Genomic DNA, 15,021 nt, shown 5'->3' on the forward strand with positions numbered 1-15,021 from the left:
GCTGGCCATCCGCTTTGGCATGCACAGAGAAATAGCTTGCATAACATGGGGGAGAGCGACTGCCTAGGCCAACTTTAAATAGAAATAGTTGAGCAATTGCAGCTAGTTACAGCAGAGTCAAACACTTCTTTCTTCCTGGATGTTTTGATCAGTTAATTATTTCGTAAGGGAAATGGGTTGTTAGTACATACACTTTCTGGTACCTTGAGACCCAGGAAATAGGAGCTACAGCCATTGGGCTCTGGAGATTTATAATTTGGTCTAGGCAATGGTGCTTTACCTGGAAAAAAAAATGAAAAGAAAAGTGCTTTGTGGCAACCTTGAAAAGAATTATACAGTATATCATAAAGTCCCGTACGTGCACCTGATGTCCTTCAGAGGTTGAATTCCAATTATCATCAGACCTAATCAGCATGGCCAGTGATAAAGGATGATAAAGTCTAGCAGCAGCTCAAAAGCTAGAAATTGCATGCCCGTCTTTTACAGCGCTGTTAGAAAATAGGAAAGATGCAGCTAGGGTTTGCCGAAGACAAGGACATACATTTAATTAAGAACCCTTGAAACAAAATCCAATATGCATAACAGAAGATCAGAAACTTTACTTGTGTTCACTCTTCTGACTAGACCTGTAATTCAATTCCGGACATTTAAGTTTTGAATTGTTCGCTCTCCTTCTGAAATATAAAAGCAGTCTTTGAAAGGGATTCCTTTGGTCTTTAGCCTTTTAGATGTTGCCGCGGCAAACAAAAGAACTTTCGGATATCAAAATTTATGATCAAATACCGTGTTTCCCAGGGGTGGGTTCTACTTACCTTTACTACTGGTTCTCATCGTGTCTGCGTGCGCTTCTGCACATGCGCAGATCACTTTTGATGACGTTCGGGTCAGTGGGTGGAGCCTCCCACCAGTTTTACTACTGGTTCTATAGAACCGGTCCAAACCGGGGGCAACCGACCACTAGTGTTTCCCACAAAAATACAATCTACCCCAAAAATAAGCCCTCACTTGACTTTTTTGGGGGTGGGCCTAGTATATGCCCTACCCCAAAATAAGCCCTAGTGAAGAGGTGGGTGTGGCCAGCAGAGGAGGCAGCCCTTCCCCAGTCACATCATGGCTGTTCAGCCTCTTAATCAGGGCCACGGATCAGCTGAACCAGCGAGGGCTGGGAGCTCCCTCTTGTTCCTTCTCTCTGGGCGCAGCATGTTCTTTTCAAGCGATCAAATGTTGCTTGAGAAAAGGACACACATCCCAGGATTGCAATTCTGAAGGCTTGGGATGGAGCCTTTTTGGGATGTCCGTTTGTGCTGAGCTCAAGGAAAGGATGACAGGCAGGAAAATCCCCTTCCCCATTTCATCAAAAAGGCTCCATTCCGAGCCTCCAGCATTTCCCAGGACCCTTCAAGGCTTGTATCATTGCATGTGTGAGCAGCGGCATCGCTGTGAGGTTCATCACATCAGCGCAGCCTCTTAGAGCAGGACCCTGCAAGGATTGTTGTGCCATTGCACATGACAGCAGCGGCACAGCCGCTCATGGCAGGATGCCAGCTGCGCTGGTATGACAAATCTCACGGTGGTGCCGCCGCTTCTGCGTGCGGCTTGCTCAAGTTGCGAACAGCCTGGGATTTGGGCAGCCTTTACATGGCCGGGATGCCTACAGGATCCCTGGCTTCCAAATCCAGCGAGGCCCAGTCGCAGCCTTTACATAGCTGGGATGCCTACAGGATTCCTGGCTTCCAAATCCAGCGAGGCCCAGTGTTTGGGCTCCGGTGCACTTTTCTCGTCCCGGGTGGCAGCTGCGCATCCACAGCGGGTCCAGCTTACCGATTCTGACCTGCTGATCTTGGCTGCTGCCGCCGGTGGCTCTATCCTGATCCTGGCCGTCAACACTTGGGGGGGGGGGGTTGAGCCCAGCTGGCTTCATGCAGGAGACAAGGTAGTGTGAGGGAGCCTATTTCTCGCGTTGGCCAGGTGGGGTTCGCCCACACAGAGGTTGGACCTTGGGGCACCACCCTGAGCAGGCATCAAGCTGAAGACAGAGGAGGGTCAGTCCTCTTATCCGGTTGCCCTCCACTGTTTCTCATCAAATGTGTGTGTGTGTGTGTGTAGCGTTAGCTACAATTCTTGTTATTCCCCTCCATTTATCTCCCTTACTCTCTCTCTCTCTCTCACACACACACACACACACACACAGACATTTGATTGCTTGAAAGGGACAGACTGCGGTTTCCTTCTACCATAACCACACACTGTCCACAATCTTCCAGAATCGTCCTTTGTTCAAGCACCAGCAGCTGGGTAGAGGCAAAGGGGAGTCGATTCTGATGGGCCGCATGGCTTTCTTCCGCAATCGGCATTCGCTGCCTCAGCTGATCCACAGGCCGCGGTTAAGGGGCCCAGCAGCCATGAGGTGACTGCCCTCCCCACTTCCTGCATCTCAAAAAATAAGCCCGAGTGCTTATTTTCAAGCCTAAAAGAAAATAAGACCTGGTCTTATTTTCAGGAAAACATGGTATATGCCACTTCGTGTTACCATTATTGTCAAAATTTAATAAGTAATGTGTTATGCCGGTAATCAAAGACTATAGTTTTTCTATTCCATATGTAATGTTGCAGATCATGCCCTCATTAGAAACGCAATAAGTTTTTTAATAAGACAAAATACCTTGCTTTTCTTTATAATGGAATAATACAACTAATTTACAGAAGGAAAACATTATGTTTTTAGATATAGCATAAAAGAAGCAGGTTTTAAGAAGTGAGACTTATACATGAGGGTTCAAAAGAGTCAAAATGCCAATAACAACTGCATAATGGAAGCCCTGTGCCCTTTCTCTGTACGTGACATGTGCAGTGAAAATAATGGGCAGGGCTTCAAATACAGCTAGTCCTCGACTTATGGCTACAATTGGGACCCAGAATTTCCACTGATAAGTAAGATGGTTGTTAAGTCAGTTGTGCCAAATGTTTAGACCTTCTTTGCCTTGGTTTTGAAGCAAATCATTGCAGTTATTAAGTGAATCACCAGTCATTAAGTGAATCCAGCTTCCCCCATTGACTTTGCTTGATGGAAGTAGCCAGGAAGGTTACAAATTGTGATCACATCAGTGATGGGTTGCTCCCGGTTTGGTCCGGTTCTATAGAACCAGTAGTAAAAATGGCGGGAGGCTCTACCCACCCGGCATGATCTCATTACACAAGCGCTCCCATTGCGAACCGGTAATAAAGGTATGTAGAACCCACCTCTGGATCACATGATGACCCTGGGACAATGTCACTCTCGTAAATGCATGCCGGTTGCCAAGTGCCAAGATTTATGATCACATGACTATGGGGATGCTGCAACGATCATAAGCATGAAAACCAGGAGTGTCAAACTCAAGGCCCAGGGTCTGGATCTGTACCACAGGGTGCTTAGATCTGACCCAAGGTGCCACCCTGGAAAAGCAAAGGACCGGCCCATGGTGCCTCTGCCAGCGAAAACAGCATGGGAGGGCTGCATGCGGCCTTCCCAATCTCTGTTTTTGCTGGCAGAGGGTTGCAGGAGGCCGTCACAGCCGAAAATGGAGTTTGGGAGCCTGTTTTTTCTGGCAGAGTACTTGGGCCGCCACAGGCGCCCCCGACAAGAGTGACGTTGAGTTGGCCACACCCACACCAGCCCCCCAAGGTCAAACACAGCCCTGATGCGGCCCTCAACGAAATTGAGTTTGACACCCCTGATGAAAACCAATCATAGGTCCCTTTTACACTGACATTGTTAACTTCACCAGGTCACTAAATGAATGGCTGTAAGTTGAGGACTACCCATATGTGATTGTGACCATCACTGTGACTTCTTTGTCCCCCCACCCCCTGCAGATATCTGGTTTGAGGGAGTTGACAACTATCAAATAATGGGGGAAACATCAGCTGCAAGCAAAAATTAACTCTCGTCATTACATATTACACTTAAGTAATAATGTTTAACATAGAGTATAACAACTCTATTTGGGTTAGCCAAACAATTCCGAGTCTTAGTACACAAAAAGAGTTGAAAAGGTAACCCAAGCTCAGGTTTAATCTGTTCCAGAAAGCAGTGAGCAGACAAGTACCCTATCGAACAAGTAATATTCTTTTATAAAGTAAATCTCTTCATTCTAGCCCCTTTGTAGATGGTTTCCCTGATACAGTCCCATCTGCTTGTAGACAGTAAAAAATGTGCTATTTCACACGTTGTCAACATCATTTCAATAGGGAAACCCACTCATTCACACAGCAAAAGAGTTCATCTTTGGACAGAGATGATTAGTACTGGAACAACAAAAAAAGATTATCTGTCAAACAGTTGCTTAGTGCAACACAACTTAAAATCTGCATCCCTGTCTAATCCAGGGCTATCTGAAGGCTGTTAAGGATAAGTTCTTTTTATCAATTTTAAAACCAAAGATGCTGAATTCGCTTGTTTAGAGACAGCTTGTCTAATCATGGGATGCTTTCTTTGGTTACGTTTAGACTTGATTATTCTACAAAAATTTGCATATTTTTAAGAATTATTTTTATCCTTTCATTTTGTCAAAACAATCTTAGGAAGGAGTAACTGGGGCCGACTATAGCACCCACAATACTTGTAAGAGCTACCATGTTTCCCCAAAAATAAGACTCTGTCTTATATTTTTTTGAACCCTTATTGCCATGTGCTCAAAAGCCTGATTTGGGCTTATTATCAGGGGATGTCTTACTTGGGGGGAAACAGAGTAGAAGCTCATAATATATTAAAGCTATTCCAATAATTTTGTATCAGCTTTTTATTTTAGAATATCATGGGATTGAACCAGGAATAGTTGGTTGACTCTGCCTCAATAAAGGGAGGTGGAGGGGTCAGGCTATTCTCCAAAGCAGGAGTCTCTAACCTTGGTCCCTTTAAGACTTGTGGACTTCAACTCCCAGAGTTCCTCAGCCAGCAAAGCTTCAACTCTGGGAGTTGAAGTCCACAAGTCTTAAAGGGACCAAGGTTCGAGACCCCTTGTCTAGAAGAACTCCAAGGTCCCTTCCAACTCTGTTATTCTGTTGATTTGTAAGCAAAGTATGATCTCAACCACTGAATTTCTCCCAAATAGATAGTTAGACAGAGAAAGAGAGATATAGAGACAGACAGACAGACAGACAGACACGGTTTTACATGCATGACAGGTTGGTGACTACCTAGTAGTTCTTGAGATGAAAAACACGGGAACAGGCAACTGGTGTGTGAAATGGCTATGCATAGTGCTTACATAACTACACACAGTACATATTACAACTTGGCAAATGGACATCTGTGTCTGTCCTCTATTGGCACTGCCCCCCAAAATGGGTGGGATGGAGTTTCAAAATGCTACATTATTTTTAAGTAGCTTAATAGTCTACAGAACTCCCTGCAGTACGAAGATAGGCAGGAATCTTGTGTGAACTTTCATTGGTTGCCAAGGAAGATTGACATTCTATGGACATAATAGGAGCAGGATGACCTCATCCTTTTGTCATGACCTAATAGGTTAGTTCCCTCAATTTTCCGGGCATCTGCTACTACGTTTTTAATAGGGGCTCTTTATTTTAAGAGGCAAGAGGCACATTTTACATTGAATCCCCATTTAACCCAGATTTAGGATTCAATGTACAGTATATTTGCTTTTTATATATAGTAATGTATAATGTATTAGTAATGTACAATGTAATCATCAATTACAGTTTATCATGGCAACCTGTTTTGTTAAAAAAATGAGGAAAGTTGATGTGTTGTAAACATTAGAGCAGGGATTTCAAACTCAATTTCATTGAGGGCCACATCAGGTTGTGTTTGATCTCAGAGGGGGGGCCTAGTGGGCACAGCCAGGGTGGGCGGCCCACTCAGGCTCCATTTTCACTGGCAGAGGGCTGCAAGAGGCCATCACAGTTGAAAATGGAGCCCGGGAGGACTGCATGCGGCCCTCATGAGCTCTCTTTTGGCTGGCAGAGGCACCGCAGGCCGGTCCTTCACTGTTTCCAGGGCAACCCCACAGACCAGATCTAAGCACCTCATGGGCCAGATGTAACCCCCGGGCCTTGAGTTTGACACCCCTGCATTAGAGCATACAAATCATACAGCAATAAAGGTAGAAGTATCTGAGGCACCATGTCTCCCTGATTGTGTCTCCTCATCCCATCAGATCTGGTAGGAGAGGCATATCTATTTTTTTTTTAAAAGGCCATCTGGTAAGACAAAACTTTTTCTGTTGTGGCACCCTGTGACAGAATGTGTTGATGACCTTGGGGACTGAGGCAGTGATGGGTTTTAACCGGTGTTACCACCGGTTCGCTTCGCGCACGCAATTTGTGCGCAGTCGGTGCGCAACTGCTCGCTTCGCTCGCACGCATACCAAACTTGTTCTTCGTGCAAGCGCATTGACTGACTGAACAGCTGAGGCATTGCAATCTGCTCTGCCACACCTTTTAGCTGGGCTAAAAACGGAGGAATAAAGGTAGGTATAGCGCAGGGGCGGGCGGGAGGGCACAGATGACGGTCAGAGTGAACCGGTTCGCTGTCACATCAATATCTCTGATGCCGGTTCTCCCAAACCGGGGAGAACCGATAGCAATCCACCATTGGACTGAGGGGAAGAGATGCTGTCTAGGAAACAATCAGAAAAGAGAAGCAGAAGCCTCCAGTGGCTTAATGGTCAGAAGAAGAAACATAGGAAGGATTCAATCTAACAGATCGAGCAGTTAAAAGTGACGGTGGGAAGTTTGTATTTTCAGAGTTGCAAGATTGATATGTTTTCCTAGGTAAACGAGACCAAAAGCATGACTAGATGAACTCATTCTGCCTCAGAGATAAGATTCCATCAAGGTTTATCTTACAAGCTACAAAAGGCAAACACTGGATGGAACCTGGAGAGGAACCGGAACCTGGCCATGATGAAAACTGGGAAGATTGGCAGTCGCTAAATAGACTGTGCATGGCTACAGCAATATCAAGAGACATTTGAATAAATGGGGATATTTGCTGACTTCTGCCTGCTGCGAGTGTGGAGATTTACAGACAACGACACACACGTGTATGCTTGCCCTTTGTGCCCTGCCCAATGTACTGTTATGACAGTGCAACAGAATGCAATCGAAGCTGCACGCTGAGTCCTTCGGGAGAAGGGCGGTATACAAATTAAAATATTATTATTATTATTATTCTGGACAAACACATCAGGCTTTTATACTTTTTAAATTTTTTGTTCTAACATTTGCATTTATACCTAAGTATAAAATTTTAATAATGATGCCTCTGACACGAATAAATCCATAAATCTTGCAAAAGTGAAAGTACAGACTTCCCACTTCCACTTTTAAGCATTTGATTGATTAAGGTGGCATTCCTCTCATTTCCCAAAGTCATCCACACATTCTAGTACGAATCCACTCTTCCCAGAAAGATTAGCCCCAACCCAGAGGTGGTTTTCAGCAGGTTCTGACCAGTTCTGGAGAACCGGTAGCAGAAATTTTGAGTAGTTTGGAAAACTGGTAGTAAAAATTCTGACTGGCCCTACCCCCATCTACTCTCTGCCTCCTGAGTCCCAGCTGGTTGGGAGGAAATGGGGATTTTGCAGTATCCTTCCCCTGCCATGGTCACCAAGCCACGCCCACAGAATCGGTAGTAAAAAAAATTGAAACCCACCACTGCCCCAACCCTGCTGGCCTCTGAAGACTTGATTATGCCATAGCAGATGTGGATGGGATGGGATGCTCATACGTACTTGTGATTATTTTTTTTTGCTTCAGCTGCAAATTTGTATTCAGTGTCATATTATTACTGCGCAAGCTGCACTGGCTGCCTGTGGTCTATCGGGTGCACTTCAAGGTATTGGTTACCACTTTTAAAGCGCTCCATGGCTTAGGACCAGGATATCTATGGGACCGCCTTCTGCCGCCGTTTGCCTCCCATCGTCCCGTGCGCTCTCACAGGGAGGGACTCCTCAGGGTGCCGTCGGCCAAGCAATGCCGGCTGGCGACCCCCAGGGGAAGGGCCTTTTCTGTGGGGGCTCCTACCCTCTGGAACGAACTCCCCCCGGGACTCCGTCAACTTCCCGACCTTCGGACCTTTTGCCATGAGCTGAAGACATATTTATTTCGTCAAGCAGGACTGGCATACGATTTTAGAATTTTAATTCTTGTTATTGGGGTTTTAATTCAATTGGTTTTATTGTTTTATATGTATTTTATATAGGGCCGTATTTGATAGGTTTTTTAATTATTGTTTTATTATATTTATTATTATGGTTTTATATGGCTGTAACCGCCCTGAGTCCTTTGGGAGAAAGGCGGTATAAAAATCTAATTAAATAAATAAATAAATAAATAAATTACTAATAGCAATATATTAAGAGTCATGATGGTGCAGTGGTTAGAATGCAGAATTGCTGGCTAATTCTGCCGACTGCCAGCAGTTCGATTCTGACCGGCTCAGGGTTGACTCAGCCTTCCATTCTTCCGAGGTGGGTAAAATGAGGACCCAGATTGTTGGGGGCAACATGCTGACTCTGTAAACCGCTTAGAGAGGGCTGCAAAGCACTGTGAAGCGGTATATAAGTGCTATTGCTATTGCTACTATTTTTATATTTTTAACTGCAGCTTTCCACCCAGAGTCATAAGGCTCAGGAGGGTAACTAGGGAGAATTCTGAGAGTTCCACCCGTCTTAAAGTTGTTAGGTTGAGAAACAGTATTTTGTGTTGTGCAAAGGAACAGGACCACAGATATATAACCCTGTGCATAAACACACAGTTAAAGTTTAACCACTAACATTAACCATTTTAATGTTAAAACTTTGTTATTTAACAGATCTTTCAAACAAACACAACAGCAGAACTACTGGCTGTAAAAGACGAAGTAACAGGCTTTATAGCACCATGTGTCTTGTGCTCATGTTTTAAGCACGGTGTGGATTTTGTGCTAAATGGTTCAATACAGATGCCCGCCGATTGGCAGTTGCATTTCAGAGAAACAGCACCTCAAAAGAGATTCCAATGTACAATAGATCCTGCCAAAGACATGAACTTAGATCAAGGCTGATGATAATTATAATTGGTTATGGGTAATGTAATTTAATAAGAAAGGAAATGATCCTTCAGCTACCCTAGAGCTGACTCCACGGATTTCATAGCTTAAAAAGAGGGACAACTTGATTTATGTCAGAAAATATAACTGGAAGCTGGTGACGTTGTTCCAACATGATCTTCAAAACACTCTTCTGATTAAAGCCAAAATGCTATAGTTTGCACCATCTGTAGTGTCTCAAACACTTTTCAAGGAGAGCGGTATACAGAGCATATTGCCATCATGTAAATGAGGCAATTAAAATATAAATCACCTTAAGCAATCTCGGCTCCTTAATGAGGATATTGGAATAGCATGCTTTTTGACTGTGATAATGTAAGAACTGGCATTGAACCTTCTCTATACCTGGGCATGTCTACGTGTGAATCAAATGTCTCCTTTTTTTTTTAACCTTAAAGTAAAAGGGAAGGAAGTCAGAGTAAATAATTATCAGCTATATGAGTGGGAAAAAGAAAGTAGGTAAGAAGTTGATTAACAGCGGCTGGGGGAAATCATTAGTACCAATTTCAGAAACTAATGGAGTGTAGAAAGTATAATTAAAACAATATACATTATCAAGCAAACCAGAAGAACAAAGAAAGAACAAGGATGTAATACTTTGCATCCAACAAGATTATCAGTGGTTTTTTTCTGTCACCGTTTCACAGCCACAATGGAGTAGCAGTGGTGAAATCCATTTTTTTTGCCACCGGTTCTGTGGGCGTGGCTTGGTGGGCGTGGCATGGGAAGGATACTGCAAAATCCCCATTCCCTCCCCACTCCTGGGGGAAGGATATTGCAAAATCTCCATTCCCACCCCACTCTGGGGCTACCCAGAGGTGGCATTTACCGGTTCTCCGAACTGCTCAAAATTTCCGCTACCGGTTCTCCAGAACCTGTCAGAACCTGCTGGATTTCACCCCTGGGGACTAGATATGCATCACAAGGACCTGTGTGTGTGTTAATTTTAATTAACACACAATAATTTAGCGAATAGAATAGAATAGAATAGAATAGAATAGAATAGAATAGAATAGAATAGAATAGAATAGAATAGAATTTTTTATTGGCCAAGTGGAAAAATTTGCCATTCCAGAAGTTACTTAGGCGCTGAATCCACATGGCTAGTCGGGGCAAATGATTTTCTTCAACCTATGATAGACAGCCTTCTGGGTTTTTGAGTGGATGGGGAACATATTATGATTTTATACTGAGAAACCATTCACAGAAGGCACAATTGAGCAGGGCTGATGGATAGGGCCATAACAGTGGTGGGTTGCTCCCTGTTTGGTCCGGTTCTATAGAACCGGTAGTAAAACCGGCAGGAGGCTCCGCCCACCTGCCACAAGGTCATCATGGGTGATCTGCGCATGCACAGAAGCTTCGCAGAAGCGCGCATGCGGTCCCGTTTTGAACTGGTAGTAAAAGTAAGTAGAACCCACCCCTGGCCCATAACCAGTGTGAATGCATGCCCACATGCATATTTATAGAATACATCCACTCTTTCACTCACTCACTCACACATGTAGCTAAGAAGCCCTCCCTCCTTTGCCATCCTGATTATTGTCACTGTTTTTCATTGTTCTTTGCAGTTAGAAATCAGTGGTGTGTTACTCATTTCTTAGATGATGGATAGTCATTATGTGAGAGGTAAAAAAACCAACAACCCAAGGATTATGGGTCTATGCAAGAAGAAAGGAAAATTACAGGTGGTCTATGGGAATCCATACTGTTCTAGTCCAGTGAAAACTAAATTCCACAAGTGCATCATCTAATTACCCTTTCTCAACCTTGTATCCTTCATCTGTGTAAAACAATACCCCATTTTTCCCACTGTTGTAGGTTGAGGGTGGAGGATGTACAGTGATCCTACAAAACTAGAAGGCATTCAAACGTTCACCTCGTACAGAAAATAAGTAGGCGTGTTGACAAATCTAGCTCCTTAAAATGTATGGGAAGTAGAACAATTCAATTAGTAAGGCAAAATAAACAATCCTTCGGAGAGAGTTCTGCCAATATACCACATTTTACTTACAGAAGTATACTGTAAAGAGAACTGTCCCCTTCTAACGGGGGATAGTTCTAACTTGTTAGAAAACAAGACAACTTGTTAGAAAAATGATACGCATCCCAGTCTTTGCAACCAAAAAGTAATGCTGTTTAGTATTAGTTGTTTTGCTAGACTAAATGGAACTACGAATATGATATTTAAAGGAATACCAAGATACATCCATTCTTGTAGATGAAATATGTAATGACGTTCATGGTAATAGAGGCAGTGTTGAGTTCAAATACACTAATTGGCATCATAAAAGTGCAACTATTCAGTGAAGCAAAATAAAACATGACCGTAAGAATACAGTGTCTTGGTTAATTACTCATCATTAAAGCATCTAGTCAAACAAAACAAGGAAACATCATCTAGTGTAGGGAAACAACAACTGTCAACACAAAGTAACAAGGTTGTGCAATCAGGGACTGGACATGAAAGGAGCAGGAACTCCTAAATACTTACCATATCTGCACCTGTATTGACAAACTCCGTTCTTCCCTCCTAACAGCTCCGAGACAAAGTCAAAATAGCCATTAACAGCATCAATGCCATCTCGGATGGTCCCAATTCCCCAGTCGGAATAGGAGCTATCCTCCGGCAATGGAGAAGGAGGGATGACATTATCCTGCATGGTTTCTTCAGTGCATTTCCCTTGACTCAGAGATAAGCACAGAATCAGTGCCCTGATGAACAGCTTCATGCTGAAGTTGGACAAAACAAAATTGGTCCCCGGAAATCTCCGGGAAGAAGAAGCGGTGCCAGTGGGATCGTGATAACAAGACTGGAGGTATTTTGAGTGTGCTTTCGTGGTGGACTTTAAACATTGCTGTGTTAACAGGATGAAGTCACCATAATCAGGGAGCACAAAGGTCACATGAACACTGTGTGTTGCCCAATATTTAAGGGCTTTGAAATGTTCTGACCAGGTGGACGCTGGGGTGGCAGAATTCCAAGGCTAATCATAAACTCCCGCAGGCAAACTCACCCTCTCCCCCAAGCCTTTGAGTTCCCCCATCCACACCTCCATTATGGGTCCATTTAGTTATTTATGGCTTCTGCTGAAACGCCTAGAGCAGTTTATGTTTGAAACAAAGCATAAAAGAAAGGGAGCTTCCCACCTTAGTTTTTGAAAGACAGGTATTTTCCCTGACCTCAGGGTGTCCTCAGTCTCAGAGCCCAAAAACTGTTCCAAAAACACATGCAGGGTTATTGGCATTTAAACTACATTAAAGGGGGAAAAGACCTCTTCCCAGTTGTGCATCACAAAAAATCTGAAGTTGAAAATCTAGCAAGATTTAATTGTTTTCAGTACCTAACTGGAACAGTAGAATTCAGGAGGCACCTGATACTCCTGGGATCAATAGGTTCACAAAATGGGGGCCATAACTAAAGAGGTTTCTCTTCTTGTCCCTAATCTCCTGCTGAGGAGGGACTTGGGTTGGACCTTCTTGACCCTTACCTTATTGGGCATATAGATTCAATCTTGGTAGAGTAGGACCTGCTAGAACCTAATACAACATCTAGATTTTAGTTCCCGCCCTTCTCTTTAACTCCCCACCCCCTGGAATAAGTCAATTCATCCAGTGGTGGGTTGCTACCGGTTCACCCCGGTTTGAGCGAACTGGTAGCAGTGGCGGCGGGAGACTCCACCCACCCATCTGGACACTTCTGCGCATGCACAGAAGCTTCTGGTAGCGACAGGTTTTGAAACCTGCCCTGAATTTATCTCACTACGCAGCAGTGAGATGACCACTTACCCAATCAAACAACAACAAGGTTATCTCTGCCCCTCAAAAAATTATATTGAAAAAATGTGTATATATGTACAGTTTGTCACAGAAGTGAGAACACCCCCTCACATTTTGTAAATATTTAAGTATATCTTTTCATGTGACAACACTGAAGAAATGACATGTGGCTACAATGTAAAGTAGTGAGTGTACAGCTTGTATAAAAGTGTGAATGTGTTGTCCCCTCAAACTAATGCAACACACAGCCATTAATGTCTAAACTGCTGGCAACAAAAGTGAGTACACCCCTAAGAGGGTTAAGGCAGTGCTGGAAAACAATGGTGGCCATACAACATATTGACACTTTGGGCCTCATTTGGATATTATCACTTAGGGGTGTACTCCCTTTTTTATATATATTGCTGCCTAAACAGAATTGCAAATTTAAAAATAACTACTTTAATATCAGTAGAATTACAAGGAATCATTAAGACCAAGTTCCTGGGAGATCTTTTCAGTTTGTTATTCATCTTATTAACGAGACGCAGTGGCTCAGTGGCTAAGACGCTGATCTTGTCTATTGAAAGGTCGGCAGTTCAGTGGTTCGAATCCCAAGTGCCGCGTAATGGGGTGAGCTCCCGTTACTTGTCCCAGTTTCTGCCAACCTAGCAGTTCAAAAGCACGTAAAAAATGCAAGTAGAAAAATAGGGACCACCTTTGATGGGAAGGTAACAGCGTTCCGTGTGCCTTTGGCGTTGAATCATGCCATCCACATGACCACAGAGACCTCTTTGGACAGCGCTGGCTCTTCGGCTTTGAAACAGAGATGAGCACCGCCCCCTAGATTCGGGAACGACTAGCACATATGTGCACGGGGAACCTTTACCTTTACCTATTCATCTTATTATCCTGGTGGGCAACTTTAAGGACCCCATTTCTATCAGTGGTATTCTGAAATTTCAGTAGCTCCCACCCTCTGGGTCAATGGTAAGGGATGCTGGAGTTGTTCCTCAACAACATCGGGGAGGGTTATAGAGTCTCCAACTTCCCCCCACCCCCGCCCCCAGATCTTTCATTTGGACAGGATAGTGTTTCAGATGGAGAATTACCCTCTGTAAAATTGGATATATGGCTCATTCTGTCTGATGGGCAGCCACCAACTGGGTCTTCTCTTCTCTTTGTTTGCTTCATTTACTCTTATGGCAGTCAAGGAAAGCTTAAAGACAAAAAACAATCTCCCTCTCATTGCAGCCAGTGAAAGATGGAGAAAGGGAGGAGATGAGATTGTCTCCTTGAGCAGCAAAGCAATTGAGTCATTTGTTTCAATGCAGAAGTGTCATCCAGGTTTTATCTAGAGCCTGTCCGCTGTAATCCTTTGATGAATGTTACTGCAGGTCTGGACGCACTTAAATGCTCATCATGACAAACCTCTACAACTTCAGTTAATCAATAATCCCCTATTAAGATCACTGAGATTTTCTCGCAAGTAAGATATACTGTATCAGGCTGCAAAATAGGAAGTTTATTCGCATTTAAGTACAGTCTGGGAGGTTTGAAAGAAGCCTCTGTGATTTTATGCATGTATTGAAAGGAAAGATGCTATATATCTTATATCTTTAAAATATACCATAACCTTGACATACATCACTGGTCTTTGCTGGCCTCAGGCCAAAATACCTCATCAGAAGTAGATCTTTTCTGAGAGTTTTCCTAACTTTGTGATTCTCAGAGCCACACAGAGTTAGCCTTTCATGGCTTCTTTCTAAAGACAAACTATCTCACTGGGTCTGATATTTTACAATACTTGGAATTTCCACTCAAGGCTGGTTCAATATATTTCGTTATTTGAGGCAGAGAGTTAGCCTCAAAACATAAACTATGCTTTGTTCTAGTCAAAACTTTGTTCTAGTCAAAACTCAAAACTTTGTTCTAGTCAAAACTCAAAACTAAGTGTAGTTTATGAGGTGGGAAATATGATAAGAACTTGTTCCCATCACTGACGCTAAAACTACAATAAGAACAATTTATATAACTATCCATCTGATGCCCTCCTTTGACTGCCAAAATGTGATAGATACCTTAGCTAATGCTAAGGGCCTAACTTGCTTAACCCAAGAAACAATTGACTGACTTTGCTGGACGCCTGAAGTTTCTAGGTTAGG

General features: G+C 43.5%; 1 protein-coding gene across 1 annotated transcript in view; it reads right to left on the bottom strand.

Annotated features, from left to right (window-relative positions):
• Positions 1-11,829, bottom strand: part of PLA2G12B (phospholipase A2 group XIIB) — a 33,980-nt gene extending 22,151 nt beyond the window's left edge. Inside the window, exons 1-2 of the mRNA XM_058188131.1 lie at positions 11,592-11,829; positions 204-280 (exon numbers count right to left, since the gene is read on the bottom strand). Of these exons, the coding sequence (XP_058044114.1) occupies positions 204-280; positions 11,592-11,829 (315 nt within the window). The remainder of the gene's footprint in view (positions 1-203; positions 281-11,591) is intronic.
• Positions 11,830-15,021: the final 3,192 nt, after the last annotated feature.

The sequence above is a fragment of the Ahaetulla prasina genome, chromosome 6 (genome assembly GCF_028640845.1).
Source record: "Ahaetulla prasina isolate Xishuangbanna chromosome 6, ASM2864084v1, whole genome shotgun sequence".
In the NCBI taxonomy this organism is placed as follows: domain Eukaryota; kingdom Metazoa; phylum Chordata; class Lepidosauria; order Squamata; family Colubridae; genus Ahaetulla; species Ahaetulla prasina.